The 14,494-nt window shown below is 31.1% G+C and overlaps 2 protein-coding genes and 1 long non-coding RNA gene across 6 annotated transcripts; 2 read left to right on the top strand and 1 right to left on the bottom strand.

Annotated features, from left to right (window-relative positions):
• Positions 1–1,157: 1,157 nt before the first annotated feature.
• On the bottom strand, positions 1,158–10,313 carry LOC148228144 (uncharacterized). 4 transcript variants are annotated; one of them, XR_015811567.1, is made up of 4 exons: positions 10,146–10,313; positions 4,914–4,967; positions 4,577–4,679; positions 1,158–2,888 (listed from the first exon to the last, which is right to left on the bottom strand). It is a non-coding gene; the product is annotated as an uncharacterized LOC148228144 (long non-coding RNA). The 4 variants fall into 4 exon arrangements; XR_015811565.1 differs by lacking the exon at positions 10,146–10,313 and adding an exon at positions 5,101–5,137; XR_015811566.1 differs by lacking the exon at positions 10,146–10,313 and adding an exon at positions 5,101–5,132 and having other exon boundaries at positions 4,914–4,983.
• LOC148228145 (pyridoxal phosphate homeostasis protein) lies at positions 1,542–2,736 on the top strand. The gene is made up of 4 exons (XM_088199221.1): positions 1,542–1,685; positions 1,792–2,149; positions 2,218–2,459; positions 2,520–2,736. The coding sequence occupies exons 1-4, from the start codon at positions 1,542–1,544 to the stop codon at positions 2,574–2,576; spliced, it is 801 nt and encodes a 266-aa protein (XP_088055347.1). The 3' UTR covers positions 2,577–2,736.
• A 135-nt stretch (positions 10,314–10,448) lies between the features above and the next one.
• Mlc2 (myosin regulatory light chain 2) lies at positions 10,449–14,178 on the top strand. The gene is made up of 3 exons (XM_088199223.1): positions 10,449–10,504; positions 12,923–13,132; positions 13,206–14,178. The coding sequence occupies exons 1-3, from the start codon at positions 10,502–10,504 to the stop codon at positions 13,620–13,622; spliced, it is 630 nt and encodes a 209-aa protein (XP_088055349.1). The 5' UTR covers positions 10,449–10,501; the 3' UTR covers positions 13,623–14,178.
• Positions 14,179–14,494: the final 316 nt, after the last annotated feature.

Raw genomic sequence — 14,494 nt, 5'->3', positions numbered from 1 at the left:
GTTCTAACTAATACTCGCTTGCCACTGCACACTCGAATCTAATCTGTCCAATAGTAATACAGCAATAATTCGTTTTATGGAACAAATATTTCATTATATGCTCATTTAAATTATTTTTTTAAATATTTTCATGTCTTTGTCAATATTTTATTTCTATTTCCAATTTAAATATTTTTTTTATCTTTTTGACGTGTACGTGTTTTTGTAGATCGACGATGACGAGTGACAATACAAATAGATTGAGCTGCTGCAGTAGTATTTTATTAAAGTTATAAAATAATTACACATTTGTTATATAAATATAAACGGAGTGAACGGTGGACGAAAAACCAACGCCATTGTCTTCCCATGAAGGTCCACCAAAAGAATGTGCTGCCCTCCGCCACCGTCACGTGAGTGTTACCACAGCGCCACTAAGTTTTTGCCATAAAAAATAATAAATAAACAATAAATAGGCCCCCACATGCTATTAATATTATTTTTCACAGGCATCGCATATTTAGGGGAATCGTTCAGCTAACTGCTGCGCAAACTGTCTCAACTATTGAATTCAATGGCACTACGCAACAAATATGCGCTACATGCACTTCGTAAAGATAATATAAAATATGTATATCCCAATGTATATACAGCATTAAGTATTAGGCTAAAAAATAGTATTAGTAATATCTACTCAATGAAGTTTTTCTAAATTAAAATTGCTTAAAAACTATTTAAGGGTAAGTAAGCAGCAAGAAATGTAGAAGAAGTCGCCATGCTGGCAAAATATCGATGATGTAATTGAGCACTTAAGTAAGAAATGCATGTTTTTAATTTAATTTTATAAAATTAAAAATATAATCAAAAGTGCAAAAGAAATGTATGTTTTCTAATAATAAAAAATAAATATTTGATTAAATTATTATTAAAATCATATTTATGCATTATTTCTACCATTGTTTTGGGCGGACCTGCATATTATATTTTCCCGCGGCCCCACTATGTCCTCAACTGGCCCTGGTTGTAGAAATTGTTTAAATGCCTAATATTGAAAAGTAAACACTATTGAATGATTTAACTGCGTTTTTAGAAGTTACTATAGTTATTTTTATGGGGGCCAATATAGATTTGTTATGGCCAAAACTGGTCGGCGCAGAAATAGCGGTGTTGTGACGGCTCTCTCTTCCGGCAAGCTTGTAAGGGTTCGGACGCGTGCCGTCGCGCGTCCGCCCCATTTTTGTAATGTAATCACTGTAACCTTAAATAAATATACTACTGCAGCGGCTCAATCTGTGTCTCATTGCCACCCGCCATCATCACAGCCCCTAAATTTTATCCAGAATAAAATAATATTACATTTATAAATTTGTGGTGATTTGTGAAACACAAATTATTATTACACATGGATTAGTAAATGTAAATATTGTTGTATTAAAAATAAATTTGCTTTTATACGTATTTATAATTAAAATAAAAATATTTTTTAATTCTCTGGTCCTTGTACTAATTGTCAGGACCAAAGTTATAACCTTAAATTTTGACAGCTGTCATTTTATAACTATATGCTCAATAAAATTTGTGTTAAGAATTATAAAGATAACATAAAAAAAATCATAATGGCGGAATCCCAAAGTGACATTGACATAATGAGATCTTTAAATATTGTTTGGTCTCAAATGAAGGAAGCTGTCAAAAGAAGAAGTCAAGTTAGCTATTTTTAAATTTATTTATCTTTTGTTTAAAGTAACTTGAAATACATTTATCTTTGTAAATTTGAGGTTATGTATGAATGTATATTTTTATATTTTTTAGTCACTGCCCCAAGTAGAACCTCGTTTGGTTTGCGTTTCTAAAACTAAATCGACCACTTTGATAATAGAAGCATACGAAGCTGGTCAAAAACACTTTGGAGAGAACTACGTTAATGAATTGAACGAAAAGGCAAACAGTGACGATATTTTGGATAAATGCAAAGATATAAAATGGCACTTTATCGGTCACTTGCAAAGCAATAAAGTGAATAAAGTTTTGAGTTCACCAGGGCTGTATATGATTGAGACTATTCATTCTAAGAAGATCGCCGAAACTGTAAATAAACAATGGCCAAAATATGCTAAAGATAATGAATGTCTCAACGTTATGGTGCAAGTAAACACTAGCGGAGAAGACGGTATTGGCGTAATGTACATTTGTTGTGTTTTGATGTATAATTTTATAAAAAAATAAACATTTTTTTAGCTAAAAGTGGCGTAGATCCAAAAGAAGTTACAGATTTGGTTAAATTTGTGAAAGAACAATGTTCTAGTTTGACTTTCAAAGGTTTGATGACTATCGGTGAGTATGGTTTTGATTGTAGCACCGGTCCAAATCCAGACTTTTTGCATTTGGTCGAATGTCGCAAAGAAGTTAGCACAATCCTTAACTTAAAAATAGATGAAATTGAATTATCTATGGGAATGTCAAGTGATTTTGAGCACGCTGTAAGTATAAGTAATTAAAAATTATTTTTTACAGTGTTATTTAAATGTATTTTTTTTTAGATTGAAATGGGTGCAACAAATGTTCGTGTAGGATCAACTATATTTGGAAGTCGTTAAAATAGTAAATTATGCGAATAAAACCTGACTAATATATTAGTCATGGTGACAATAAATACTAATACAAATGCATAACTATGATTTATTTTCATTCCTCTTATTTTTTATATAGATAAAAATGTTAGTTGTTAAGTTTATATAATAAAAAAAATTGTTTGAATTTTTTTTTTTCAATAAAATCCTTATTTCATTGCCAGCTTTCATTTCTTGGCGTAATTTTTGTATTAAAAAAATATAAACAAGTACTAATATCCGGTGTCTGCATATCTTTATTTGCCAGCTGGCTTGTATTTATCTAATCTAAAAATACACCTGTAAATAAAAGAAGAAACAGTTAATTTTAGATTGGTAACTTAATTAGAGCACAATAAGTGGATATGTGATATTGTGTCCAATTAAATAGTAAATAATAATTGGAAAACAAGTATACCAAATTTTATTTTTATTAATATATGAGAAACTAATTTAATTTAAAATATGAGTAGGTGATATTAAATGAAAGTATTTCTAAGATTAGTATTACATTAGGCGTCATATAAGATAAGGTGAGATTTATTTATTAGCTTAAAGATGAATATCACTCTTGAGAGAAAAAGTATGATTTATAGTCACATCTGAATTTTCCACCTCATTAAACATTCGTCTAATTTATTAATTAATATATTTTTATGATTATAGAAATAAAATATTAAACTACAATGTATGTACAGTAAGTACTTATATAAATTAGATAAGATATCAAATTGACGTGACTGAATGCATTTTGTGGTGTTGAACAGAAGTACGGATATAAACACCAAATTGTTTTAAGATTAGGTGGGAGAAACTCGCATCTGGGCTAGTGACTAACTTGGTATTTTTAGATTGAGGCCAAAATGCGTGAAATTTAAACACAATACTGCCGATCAGATTGCTTTCCCTGTGCTATTAATATGTATAGTATTATGATTTAATTTATTGTTAAGTGCAAACTATTGCACTTTATTTGCATTGAAATTATTGTCTTCAATGAATATAGTAGAAATGATTTTTAATATAAAAATGTATGGTACTATACTTTATCATATACAATATATAATTATTAGCAACATAATCTATGTAGTTTTAAATATTTTATCAGCAAGTAAATGTGTATAATTTCACTATTTGATGCTTACACTAAATATTATTTTATTGCAAAATGAAATAAAAAAGAATGTTCTTTATTTATTTATGATTCATAAATAAATATAAAACAAAGCTGTTTATTTTTATTTTACAATATCATAGTTATATTAAATGAAAAGTAGGATATAATGAAATTACATGTTAAAGTTTTATTTATGTAATATATATTCTCAAAATGTTATTGGAATTTGAAGTTATATATAATACAATATAAAACTGAATAAATGTATATAGAATTCAGTATTCAGATCGGAAATTTGATTGTAATGAGGATAAGGCCATTCATAAATACTAATCCTAAAAATAAATTGGTGTTTTCACGGGAATTAGGGGCTTGCCGACCTAAGACGATAGTCTGTTTTCAACTCCTCATTGCTGTCATAACTATTGTTATTTTAAGTCGGAAACGAAGTAGTAGCTCTAAAGTCAAATATATTTTTTTTTGTTTAAGTAAAATTAAATACCTTTAATGGCAGTTGCTTCAATTGTAAATAGACATACAATGTATAACTGCTCTTTTGTTTGAAAGCTGACAAAAATCCAAATTTATAGTATATTTGGAACCCAAAAATCTATTACTTTTATAGCCCTTTTAATAAGTCTTGCGCAACTAATTTTGACGCAATAACAATTATGCTATGAAACATTTGTTTACTTAAAAATAATAACAGAACTATAATTCGTTTCATTTAACACGTAAATGATAACGATTGATACATTTTTGATTTTGCTAGCTTATAACTGTCAACATAAAAAATATACTAACATTTCTAATTTCTCTAAGTTTGTTTGAAATATAGAAAGGAGTAATGATAAGTATATGGAACGTATACCTGCATCTTGTACTTAAGAGCAAATTACTGGGGCGTACATCCAAAGTTGTCATCTCATTTTCACTTATGAATAATGACGAAATGGATTGACCTCAAAGTGACTCTGTTAAAAGAAACGGATTATAGATGGTGCTAGTAAATAGTAATTTATACATATATTATACATTCAAGCTTCGTATAAGTATAAGAGACTTGGCTTGCTTGCAGAGGACTAACGACATCTAAATCAGTTGACCACAATAAACCAGAGACAAGAGAGACTATATCATTTGCTACAACCCAGTTTTAGGATCAACATTAACTTATTATTCATTTAACACCGCCGATCGATACTCACGTTGTTTATGTTCATAATTATAGCCATAGGAAGTGCATTGCAAATTTTCAGAATCTGTAACATGAGACCACTATTAAATGTTATAATAATAATACAATTTTAAATTCATTTTATTGCTATTAATATTTCGACTACGCCATAATATGTGTAAACACTACAAAACAGAATTTATAGAATGCCAAAGCACCGGTTGAGAGAGAATGACGTGTTTGCGTGAACTGAATTTATTCAGCACTGTGTATTTATATCTTGTGTGGCAAATACTTAAAAAATATTCAAGAAAAGCAATTATTATTATTTACAAAACAAATGATAATGAATAACAATTATTAGCAATAAGTATTTTGAAAAATTTAAAATAAATTGTATAAAATATCTTATTAGTTATATAATATAAGAAATAATATAATATATGTATAAGTGAAATAGTTTTAAGATGGTTTAATAATTATTTGGAAAAGAAGAAGCAAAAATATAAAATAAATAATGCTTCTTCAAGTGAGACACAAAACTGAAATCAAAGTCTAAATCAGTTTTATATATGTTAATAATAATAAACAATTTACAATTAATATATGTACATTTGTACAACTTAGCTCGATTTTATTTTAATTATTTTTTACGATATTCATCAGCGAGATAAAGAAAATCAAAGAAAACCCAATCTGTGATGATACATTAAAATTATAATTATATAATAATGACTAATTCTAATTTCATAGACACAATATAAATTCAAGAATGCATGAATCTATATGGGATTCGAACCCAGGACTTTATTGTCACCGACGTATACCACTAGTCTATCGTCATGACGATTTGACGTATGTATAAAAGTAATTTTTAGCTATATTCAAATAGTCGATTCTGTTCAAGCCTTTGGCCCAATTAAACGTTTGGCTCATATGTGCGTTAATGAAATCCCTAGAGAAAAAGTAGAGTTCAAGTATGTTCTTTAACAGATTTTAATATCAAAAAATATAAAATACTATAAATATTATCTTAAATTTTCTTTAGTATTTATTCTTATTTTAATTATTGTTCATTATGCCGTAAATATAACGTTTGTCAAATTAATGATTTCACACGCAAGGCTATAAAAGTGTTAATTTATAAAAAATCACTATATAAAATATATTTTTTATTAATTTATCAAAAAAACATGTATTGCCACTACGCAAAGTTTGACAAGCATATTAAAAAAACATGCTTAAGTGCACTTTTTGTGATTTATAAAAAAACATTGGATTATATATCTTGATCCGTAGTTAACTGTCCTGATTAAATGGCATTGTGTCCCAAATAAGCCAAGTAATTTACTGTTATTTCCTTGGTTTCTGTTCTATAACATTTGATCCAATTAAGCTACTGCCTCGATTAAGCGAAAACGTCTATAATACATATTGTAACTTCATAGTTTTATATTAGTATTACAAATAAACGCAATTAATGGAGGAGAATGAGGAAGATTGGAGAGCGAAGTTAAATCTATTAATATAACTCTACGGATCAAAGTACACTTGTCTGACTCGTCAGCCACCATACCAGTAAATAACAATATGCTCTAATAAATTTATACTATTATTATGCTATATCGTGAGTTTATTAAAAAATATTTTATATGTATTAATCTAATATATTTATTACACATAAAATAATAATAAAAAAAAATTGCGTGTAATATTTGTAGACTATTTTTGTTGCAATATCACGCGCGTGATATTGCAACACACAACTTACAATGAGAGAAGCATCTTTCAAGTCAATTCTTGTCATATAGTGATTTATTTATTGTCATGGCAAAGACAGTAAGGATTGGAAAGCATTATAAAACAGTTTCAAATTACTTACTCATTTCCCTAATAATATATTATGTGGCTTATGTCTTTACAAACAACTGCGTTTCATTAAACAGTTTTGGTTGATTGAAATTGCTCAGCAACATAATAGGGTTATCAAAGTTAAATGTTGTCTAAGCTGTAGTAATACATTTGGATTTCCTTAGTTTGCTTCGGTGAGAATCATTTAGATAAAGATACGTAATTATGATTTAAAATACGTATAGAAAAAATATTTTAATGTGATAATTATGTGTTTTAAAAGCACGTTACTTATTTTATACTATATTGTTTTAGTTTAAATAATAACTATCAAATAACCGAATAGTGAGCCATATAATATTTGCGAGCATAACTGTTTCTAAAAATATCATATCGCTAGAGTTCTATTCGCGAGCTTTCAGAAAAATAAACAAACACATACGTTGAGAATTATAGAATAGATTATTCTAGTATATTTTATTGTATACATTTATAGTATTTACTTAAATGTTTAATAATAATACCTTGGACGCGGTTCTGATTGAACTCAAAATATCGACCCTGGCTTAATATATTCGTTCGCCATTGTTGGACAGTGCATCAAAGGATATAGATACTATAGAAAATTACTAATATCCTTATACTTTAACGTAATATAATTCGTTTGAATTACTTGCGTAGTTAAAAAGTATGTTTAAAATTACCAGTTATGTATCTCATGTATTAATAGCTGAAATATTGTAGTGACAACTATGATATTTATATGTCTTCTTCTCTACTCTCTGTTATGTTTCTTTTCTGTCTGTATGTATGTGATTATTTATAGAATGGTCAAATTTAAACACTGTTTTCTTAATTGCGATATAAATTAATTACGTAAAGGTTTATATTATATTTACAATTTTAGTAATATTATAGAAATTATACATGCAATATCAGTACAAATGACTATACTTTACAAGCTGTATAAAATCATGTTCATGTGAAATTCTATGTTTGTATATGTATTGTATAGTATATGTATGTATGTACATATTTAAACGCAAAAACCTATTGAGAAGAATAACAACCATTCGATTTATATGTAGATTTTGCGCTTTTTCGAAAGTGAATTTTATGAATAAATAAATATCAACAATCAGTATCAAGAGCAGAATTGGAAAACACATGACAATATATCTAGAATATTCTCACAGCTGAAACTTTAAAATAACGTTTGAGGCATGTGAGTAAATAAAATGTCGCACATTAGAATATTTTGAGAAAATTGGTTTGCTAATTTTAATTATGTATCAATTATTTTATGCGTTCCTTTGAATATTTCAACTAATTATGCTCTATTTTAGATACAAAACAGATATAAGGGTTTGTAGGTTTTTGAAAACAATGTTTAAAAACCGTTTTTCGGAGAAGTTTGTTAAATTTAAATATAAAACCTTTGGATAGCACCTTTTTAATTTGCTACAAAATAACTTTTTAAATGAATTATTGAGTTTTACAAAAGAGGAATTAAAAAATTTACGTTTATAGATATTAACTTATACAGTTAATAATAATGGACAAAGATTTAAAATTATATACATGTAAGTTATATTAGTGAAATATCTGATCAACGTTTAAAGACAAGCGAAGAAAATTTGTAAAACATTATTTAGTTAGCTGGTGATTACTGTTCCAAAACCGAACTACTACCGTTTAAATGTCAACAACCAGCTAGATATTTTTGCTGTACAAAAAGTTTCGAAGAAACTTTTTGTACAGCAAAAATATCTAGCTGCTAGCTGGCTTTTTTCAATAAGAGACCTTTCGAAGACATGTATTTTTTTAAAAATAAATAATATCACAAAATTCAAGTTTAAGGTGCCTTTTACATTTACCCAATTTCACAACACTATGCTTTTTTATTTCATCTAAAGCTATTGAACGTTATAACGAATGAAACTCACGTATATAAATTATTCATATCGCCGAAAGGGTCAACTGTTTTTCTCAAAAATTGTCGTGTATTAAATCCCTTTATTCGACTTATTAATTGGTTTTTAAGCTCCATGCTGAATATTTTTTATGTCAACTATATAAAACATTAGCTCTTTTAGCATATTTTATCTTATAAAGTCGTTTAAGCAATAGCAAATATGATTGGAATATATGTGCTTAGAAAATATGATTAGAATAACCTTAAATTTAAATTTAATACAATATAAGCACAAAACACCAAAGCACACATTAATTTAGAAAAATAAGTGTGGGGCTACTCATTCTTGAAACTCACGCAGTAAATTGCCGTAGTCAAGGATGATCAGTCATCAATAGAATGGATTAGACGGTAAAGTGTGAGGGATAGGACCTCACAACAGCCGTAGTTACGAATAGAAAAAAAGGCTTTCATATAAATAACGTGAATTATTAATTATTAATTAAAATTATTCTCCGACGCATTCAAAGAATATTCATTTGTTGCGAAACGGTCACGGGAAGCAATATATCACCGGAAGACAAAAATCAGCGTAAGGCCACAATATTCCCGTTGCATATTTTGACCTCGGAAAAATGTCAATCAAGCAGATGTCACTTCCTAGTGGCGTATAAATATTTCGTTGATCTGAAAAAAGAGTGCAACAATTGGCTGGATGGTCGCATGATTGCGATACGTCAGTAAACTTTGCAACTCTTAATATTTAGTGCTGGTCTCCAATGAGGAGAAGGCAGAGACACGGCAGACACGTAGACACGGCCCGACAGGAGATACGCTGAGATATAGCCCGAGGTGAGGACCATAAGGTCATGAACGGCCATCCCAAGAGAGGGACTCCACCAGATACGACTGCAGCAGAGGGACCAACCTCTATTACACCGTCGCTGCCTCATCTACAAGGCTATTGAGGATTTTCCACTGACATCATCCCTCCGCCATCTACTCCACCACCACTTGGAGAATAACAATATCGCCTATCATAGTTTGTCGCAATATGTAAATTTAACTAATAAATTATTATTAGTTTTCAACGGCGTCTTTTTGGCTGCAAAATCACACCCCTTGGGGTTAAAAACCTTAAAGTGGTGATCCCGACGTGATATAAACACGCAAATTTCAACACCTTAAAGTGGTGACCGCGACGTTATACGAACACGCAAAGTTCAACACCTTCCGACAAAAACTTTCTGATTAAACAAGTCATAGACTATGAAATTTGAATGATGTGTGTGTAAATTAATTCTTAATCTTTTTTCTATTACTAAAATTACTTAAGGTTTTTTTTTTTTAATCGATGCCCTTTTTCTTATTTCGCTATATTGTATTTTAATAAAATCATTATTTTAAACTAGCAACATGTATTATGTGATATCGAAATAAACGCTTAATATAAAAAGGTATAGTCCAATAAAAATTAAATTCGTTTTAAAACGATACATTGAAAATTTCTCGCTGAGCAGCTGAGTGTAAAAAATGTATCTCTCATCTTAAACGGAAACATCGTTCAAGTGAAATGCGACTAGGGTCGGGTGCGTTGCCATTTGATAAGAACAGAACAATCGGTAACAGTTTCGAGGAATCTGCGAAAATCCATTTATATCGCGGCACCCCGGTCTCCTTGGACAGGATGGCCACGCGGCCGAGCTCGTCTCTCCGACTAAATATGGGCTCAGGTGGATCGAGGGCCGCGGCGGGGGCCACTCTAGTCGACTTGGTACGGGAGGGACTCTCTCGAGCGCCAGTCGGTAGTCGCACTCCGAGGGTAGACACTCCTTCTTCTCTCAACACAAAAAATGGTAAGTCAAGAACAACGGACAACCATTCGACAGTGACCGACAGTGACCTACAACAATTGTGATAGTTATCAATTATTATGCCACAGTGACTATCGGGAAGACATACAACTACTACACACAACGCAGTGATTGTGATTATTTTAAATAATATTATTCGAGAATTTAGAATTGAATATTAATTTAATTCAAATATTCACTTTTTTCTCAAAGAAGTTAATGTGATGTAACTCAATCAGTTGAATGATATTCGCATATTTGCAATTATTTAGAATTCAAATCAATTGATTGTGATTCAATTTCAAATAATTATTCATGCGATTATATGTATGTGATGTATTATGATTTAAATCAGTTCAATGATATTCGCATATATTGTGATTATTTTGATTGTGATTGTGATTTATTTTCAAATAATTATTCATGAGTCCATAAAATAATTTGAAATTAAAATCAGTTTTATTCAAATACAATACATAACACAAATATACAAACATATTTTAAAACACACATACACTGATGTATGTATGCGTGCTTAAAATATTTATTTAAATTTTTAGACGCTCATGGACGTAAATTAGTTTATTATGATCAATCGCGTGCGTCATAAAAATAAAAAAATCGCGTAACGCGATCTTAATCGAGCATATTTTGACCATGTTTTCTAAAGGCGTTATCCGATATCTTTGTTTACGCAATCTCCAAATCTGTTCGCCGCGCGGTATCTTAGATATTGGAAAAATACGAGGAAGAGGGGCTTTTCCATTTTCTCGTGTCTCGAAACACAACGAACGCTTCTATAAATGTACTTGGCATCGGGCGTGCGAACCAGAGCCGGAGTTATGTGTAGCGCGGCGGCTATTTTCGTATAATGGCGGTCGTATGTGCCAACGAATGGCGGCGATCTAAATATGGACATCTGCCAGAGGATCCGGCCAATGAAACGCAATACAATGCGGCGCAGGCCGACCGGTGTCGGCTTACGACAATATTAGATAACGAAGCAGACGCTCAGTGGGAAATAGGCGATTATTTCGAATGAACCGCCGCGGAAATAGACATTAACGAGTGGCGCTAATATTCGGCAACCCGATGTAACGAGCGCGAAGCGTCCCGACGCTTAGCGCGTCATTTACATTTTCGACGCTTACGTTATCCAATGCGTAATACATTTATTTATTCAGATTTTTTTTTATAAATCCTAATCTAAACTACTTTAGCCAAACAAATCTTTATTTTTAAATACTCTATTATATTATTTTATAATAAATAAAGGGGATTTTCTATACGATTAAAATCAAGCGTGATTGCATCTCTGGAACAGCTTGTCGGCCTCGACCGAATTCTTGAATTATGTCAGTCGTTTCTCTGAATCATATTATAAACCCTATTTAAGTTTTACTAAAAATATTGCATCGTTTTGATATAGCAAACAAACGAGCCAAAGAATCACACCTTTAATATATTTCATATATGAAACTTCCTCATTCATTGAATAGTAGTTTTTTATTGTCTTATAGTTCGGATTTGATGATAAGATATATAGAAAGAGAATATTCGAACCATTATTACACAATTTATTTTTTCAATAAGAGCGTAAATTCAGCTATTTAAAAATTTATGCATAAGCCATAATTGCTCTAAAGTAATTATTATAGTACTTGATCAGTACAATAAAGTAAAGGAACTAGTTGCTAGATATAATATATAGAACTAATTTTTGAGTCACTTAATTTTATTTTTTAAATAAAAATAATTATTTTGATCTACACATATGGACAACCATGCTGATGTGGTTTGCGATTCTTCTTTCTAATGCATAAAAGCTTATGTTTTAGAGTCAATTATTTACGGTGATTTAGGGTTTTTTTCTTAAAATTTAAGTTTTATGCTGTTGTTTTAGCTCGTTCATTCAATCTCGGTGCGTAATTGCTTACTCTTTCGAGTATTGAGCATCATCAGTGTTTTACGTAATAGTAAGTTAGCATATTTACGTGAAACATTGTGTACTCCCACAAAAGCAAATGTTAACTGTTTTTCATAAAATCTATAATTATACAAAGCATTTAATTGAAAATTCATATTGTGTTGTTAAAAACGGTAAAATAATTTCTGTTTAAGTAGCAAAAAAGTGGTCATTTCTGACATTGTAAATGCTGCTGATATTAGACAGTGCCTGAAGATACAAATTGAGTATTTAATACAAGTAAATAATTCCTATGTTTTAGCCATACTGATCAATAATGATGGTGTAGCATAGCTTTCGAATCAAAATATTAATGACTTTGAGTGTGTGACAGCTGTAAGAACTAAGCTTATTTTAGCATTTTCTGAACACATACTTAACAGCACATCACTGGTTCAAACAATGAATTTAGTATTTAGTAATATAGTTTTATCAATCATTTTTTCAATTTATAGGCGGATAAAGATAAGAAGATCAAGAAGAAGAAGGCGAAAGAAGATGCCCCCGCGGAGGCCGCCCCTGAGCCTGCGCCAGCACCAGCACCAGCACCAGCTGAAGACTCTGGAAGCCAACGCCAATCTTCCAGAGGCTCCCGCAAGGCCAAGCGCACCGGCTCCAATGTCTTCTCTATGTTCTCTCAGAAGCAAGTCGCCGAATTCAAGGAGGTAACTATCGTTTTTGTATTACTGTTAATTTTTAAATTTAAAGGGGTAGCTAATATATATTTTTTTAATACAGGCTTTCCAACTAATGGACCACGACAAGGATGGTATCATTGGAAAGAACGACCTTCGCGCCACCTTCGACTCCCTCGGTCGCTTGGCCTCCGAGAAGGAACTCGACGAGATGGTCAACGAAGCCCCCGGACCAATCAACTTCACCCAGCTGTTGACCTTGTTCGCCGCCAGGATGGCCGGTGGATCTGATGAAGACGACGTCGTCATCAACGCCTTCAAATCCTTCGACGAGGAAGGCAAAATCGACAGCGAGAGGTTGCGTCACGCTTTGATGACCTGGGGAGACAGGTTCTCCGGCGACGAGGTCGACGAAGCTTATGACCAAATGGACATCGACGACAAAGGTTTCATTGACACCATGAAGCTCATCACCATGCTGACTGCCTCTGCGGAAGAAGAGGAACCAGCTGAAGCGTAAACGCCAACAAAAACATCATAAGACACGCCCCTCCCGCATTTTTACATTAAAACAACATTTATTTAAGATGTTAGTTTTAGTTTAAAAATACGACAGCAAAACAAGACACCGAGGGAGACTGCCAAATTTATTATGTATATAGTAAATATATATATATGTCTATGAAAAATAATAAAAAAATATTAAACGCATTTGTACCTCCAAGTGCCGAGAGTCATTTACCGCCATTTATCCAGCGTTGTTTCATAAGTTTCATCTTTTCTCTACTATTTTGTACGATTTTTATCTTCCACATGTGTGCACACACGGAAAGGGCACGGAATACTTGGAAAAGTCAATCGAGTTTCAGCGGTACCTAGGAATTAATTGTTAATTTATTTAACTTTTCGTTTTTGTTATATTGAAAAAAAGATAAACAAAGAAATTTCTTTCCATTTTTTGTTAATTGTAACTTAACAAAATAATGTCCCATGTTCCATCGCGTCCGTTCACCACCATCGAACGACGCACGTTTTGTAAAGCAGATCTTTTTACAAATAAATATTTATTAAGTAAACGCTATTTTCTTTTTTGAGAACCTTTTTTGCATTTTCATTCAGCGTATGTGTATTAGATGTTATTAAACTTTCAGTTGTTGAACCGGCTTTGTTTATTTTAATTCCTATCCTGATCCAATTTTGCACACGAGCTAATATGCATTTTCCGTAATGAAATATTTACTCGCACGTATAATAAAAACATTAAACAAACACATAGTATAACGTAAGAGAAGGAAATACTAAACGTTCACACAACAGCAAAAAAAATCATGTCGTAAATGTTTCTAAAACAAAACATCGATCATATCTGAACGATCATTAAATTTGACGAAC

Source organism: Plectrocnemia conspersa, unplaced genomic scaffold (assembly GCF_051122295.1).
Source record: "Plectrocnemia conspersa isolate PC_06_02 unplaced genomic scaffold, ASM5112229v1 ptg000012l, whole genome shotgun sequence".
NCBI classification, from domain to species: domain Eukaryota; kingdom Metazoa; phylum Arthropoda; class Insecta; order Trichoptera; family Polycentropodidae; genus Plectrocnemia; species Plectrocnemia conspersa.
Note: the sequence above shows the minus strand (reverse complement) of the source record. Positions and strands in the feature narration are given on the sequence as shown.

Coding starts and splice junctions, on each gene's coding strand:
- LOC148228145 (XM_088199221.1), top strand. CDS start 1,542: ATGCTCAATAAAATTTGTGTTAAGAATTATAAAGATAACATAAAAAAA. Junction 2,150..2,217: donor AAACACTAGCGGAGAAGACG/GTATTGGCGTAA, acceptor ACATTTTTTTAG/CTAAAAGTGGCGTAGATCCA. Junction 2,460..2,519: donor CAAGTGATTTTGAGCACGCT/GTAAGTATAAGT, acceptor ATTTTTTTTTAG/ATTGAAATGGGTGCAACAAA.
- Mlc2 (XM_088199223.1), top strand. Junction 13,133..13,205: donor AAGTCGCCGAATTCAAGGAG/GTAACTATCGTT, acceptor TTTTTAATACAG/GCTTTCCAACTAATGGACCA.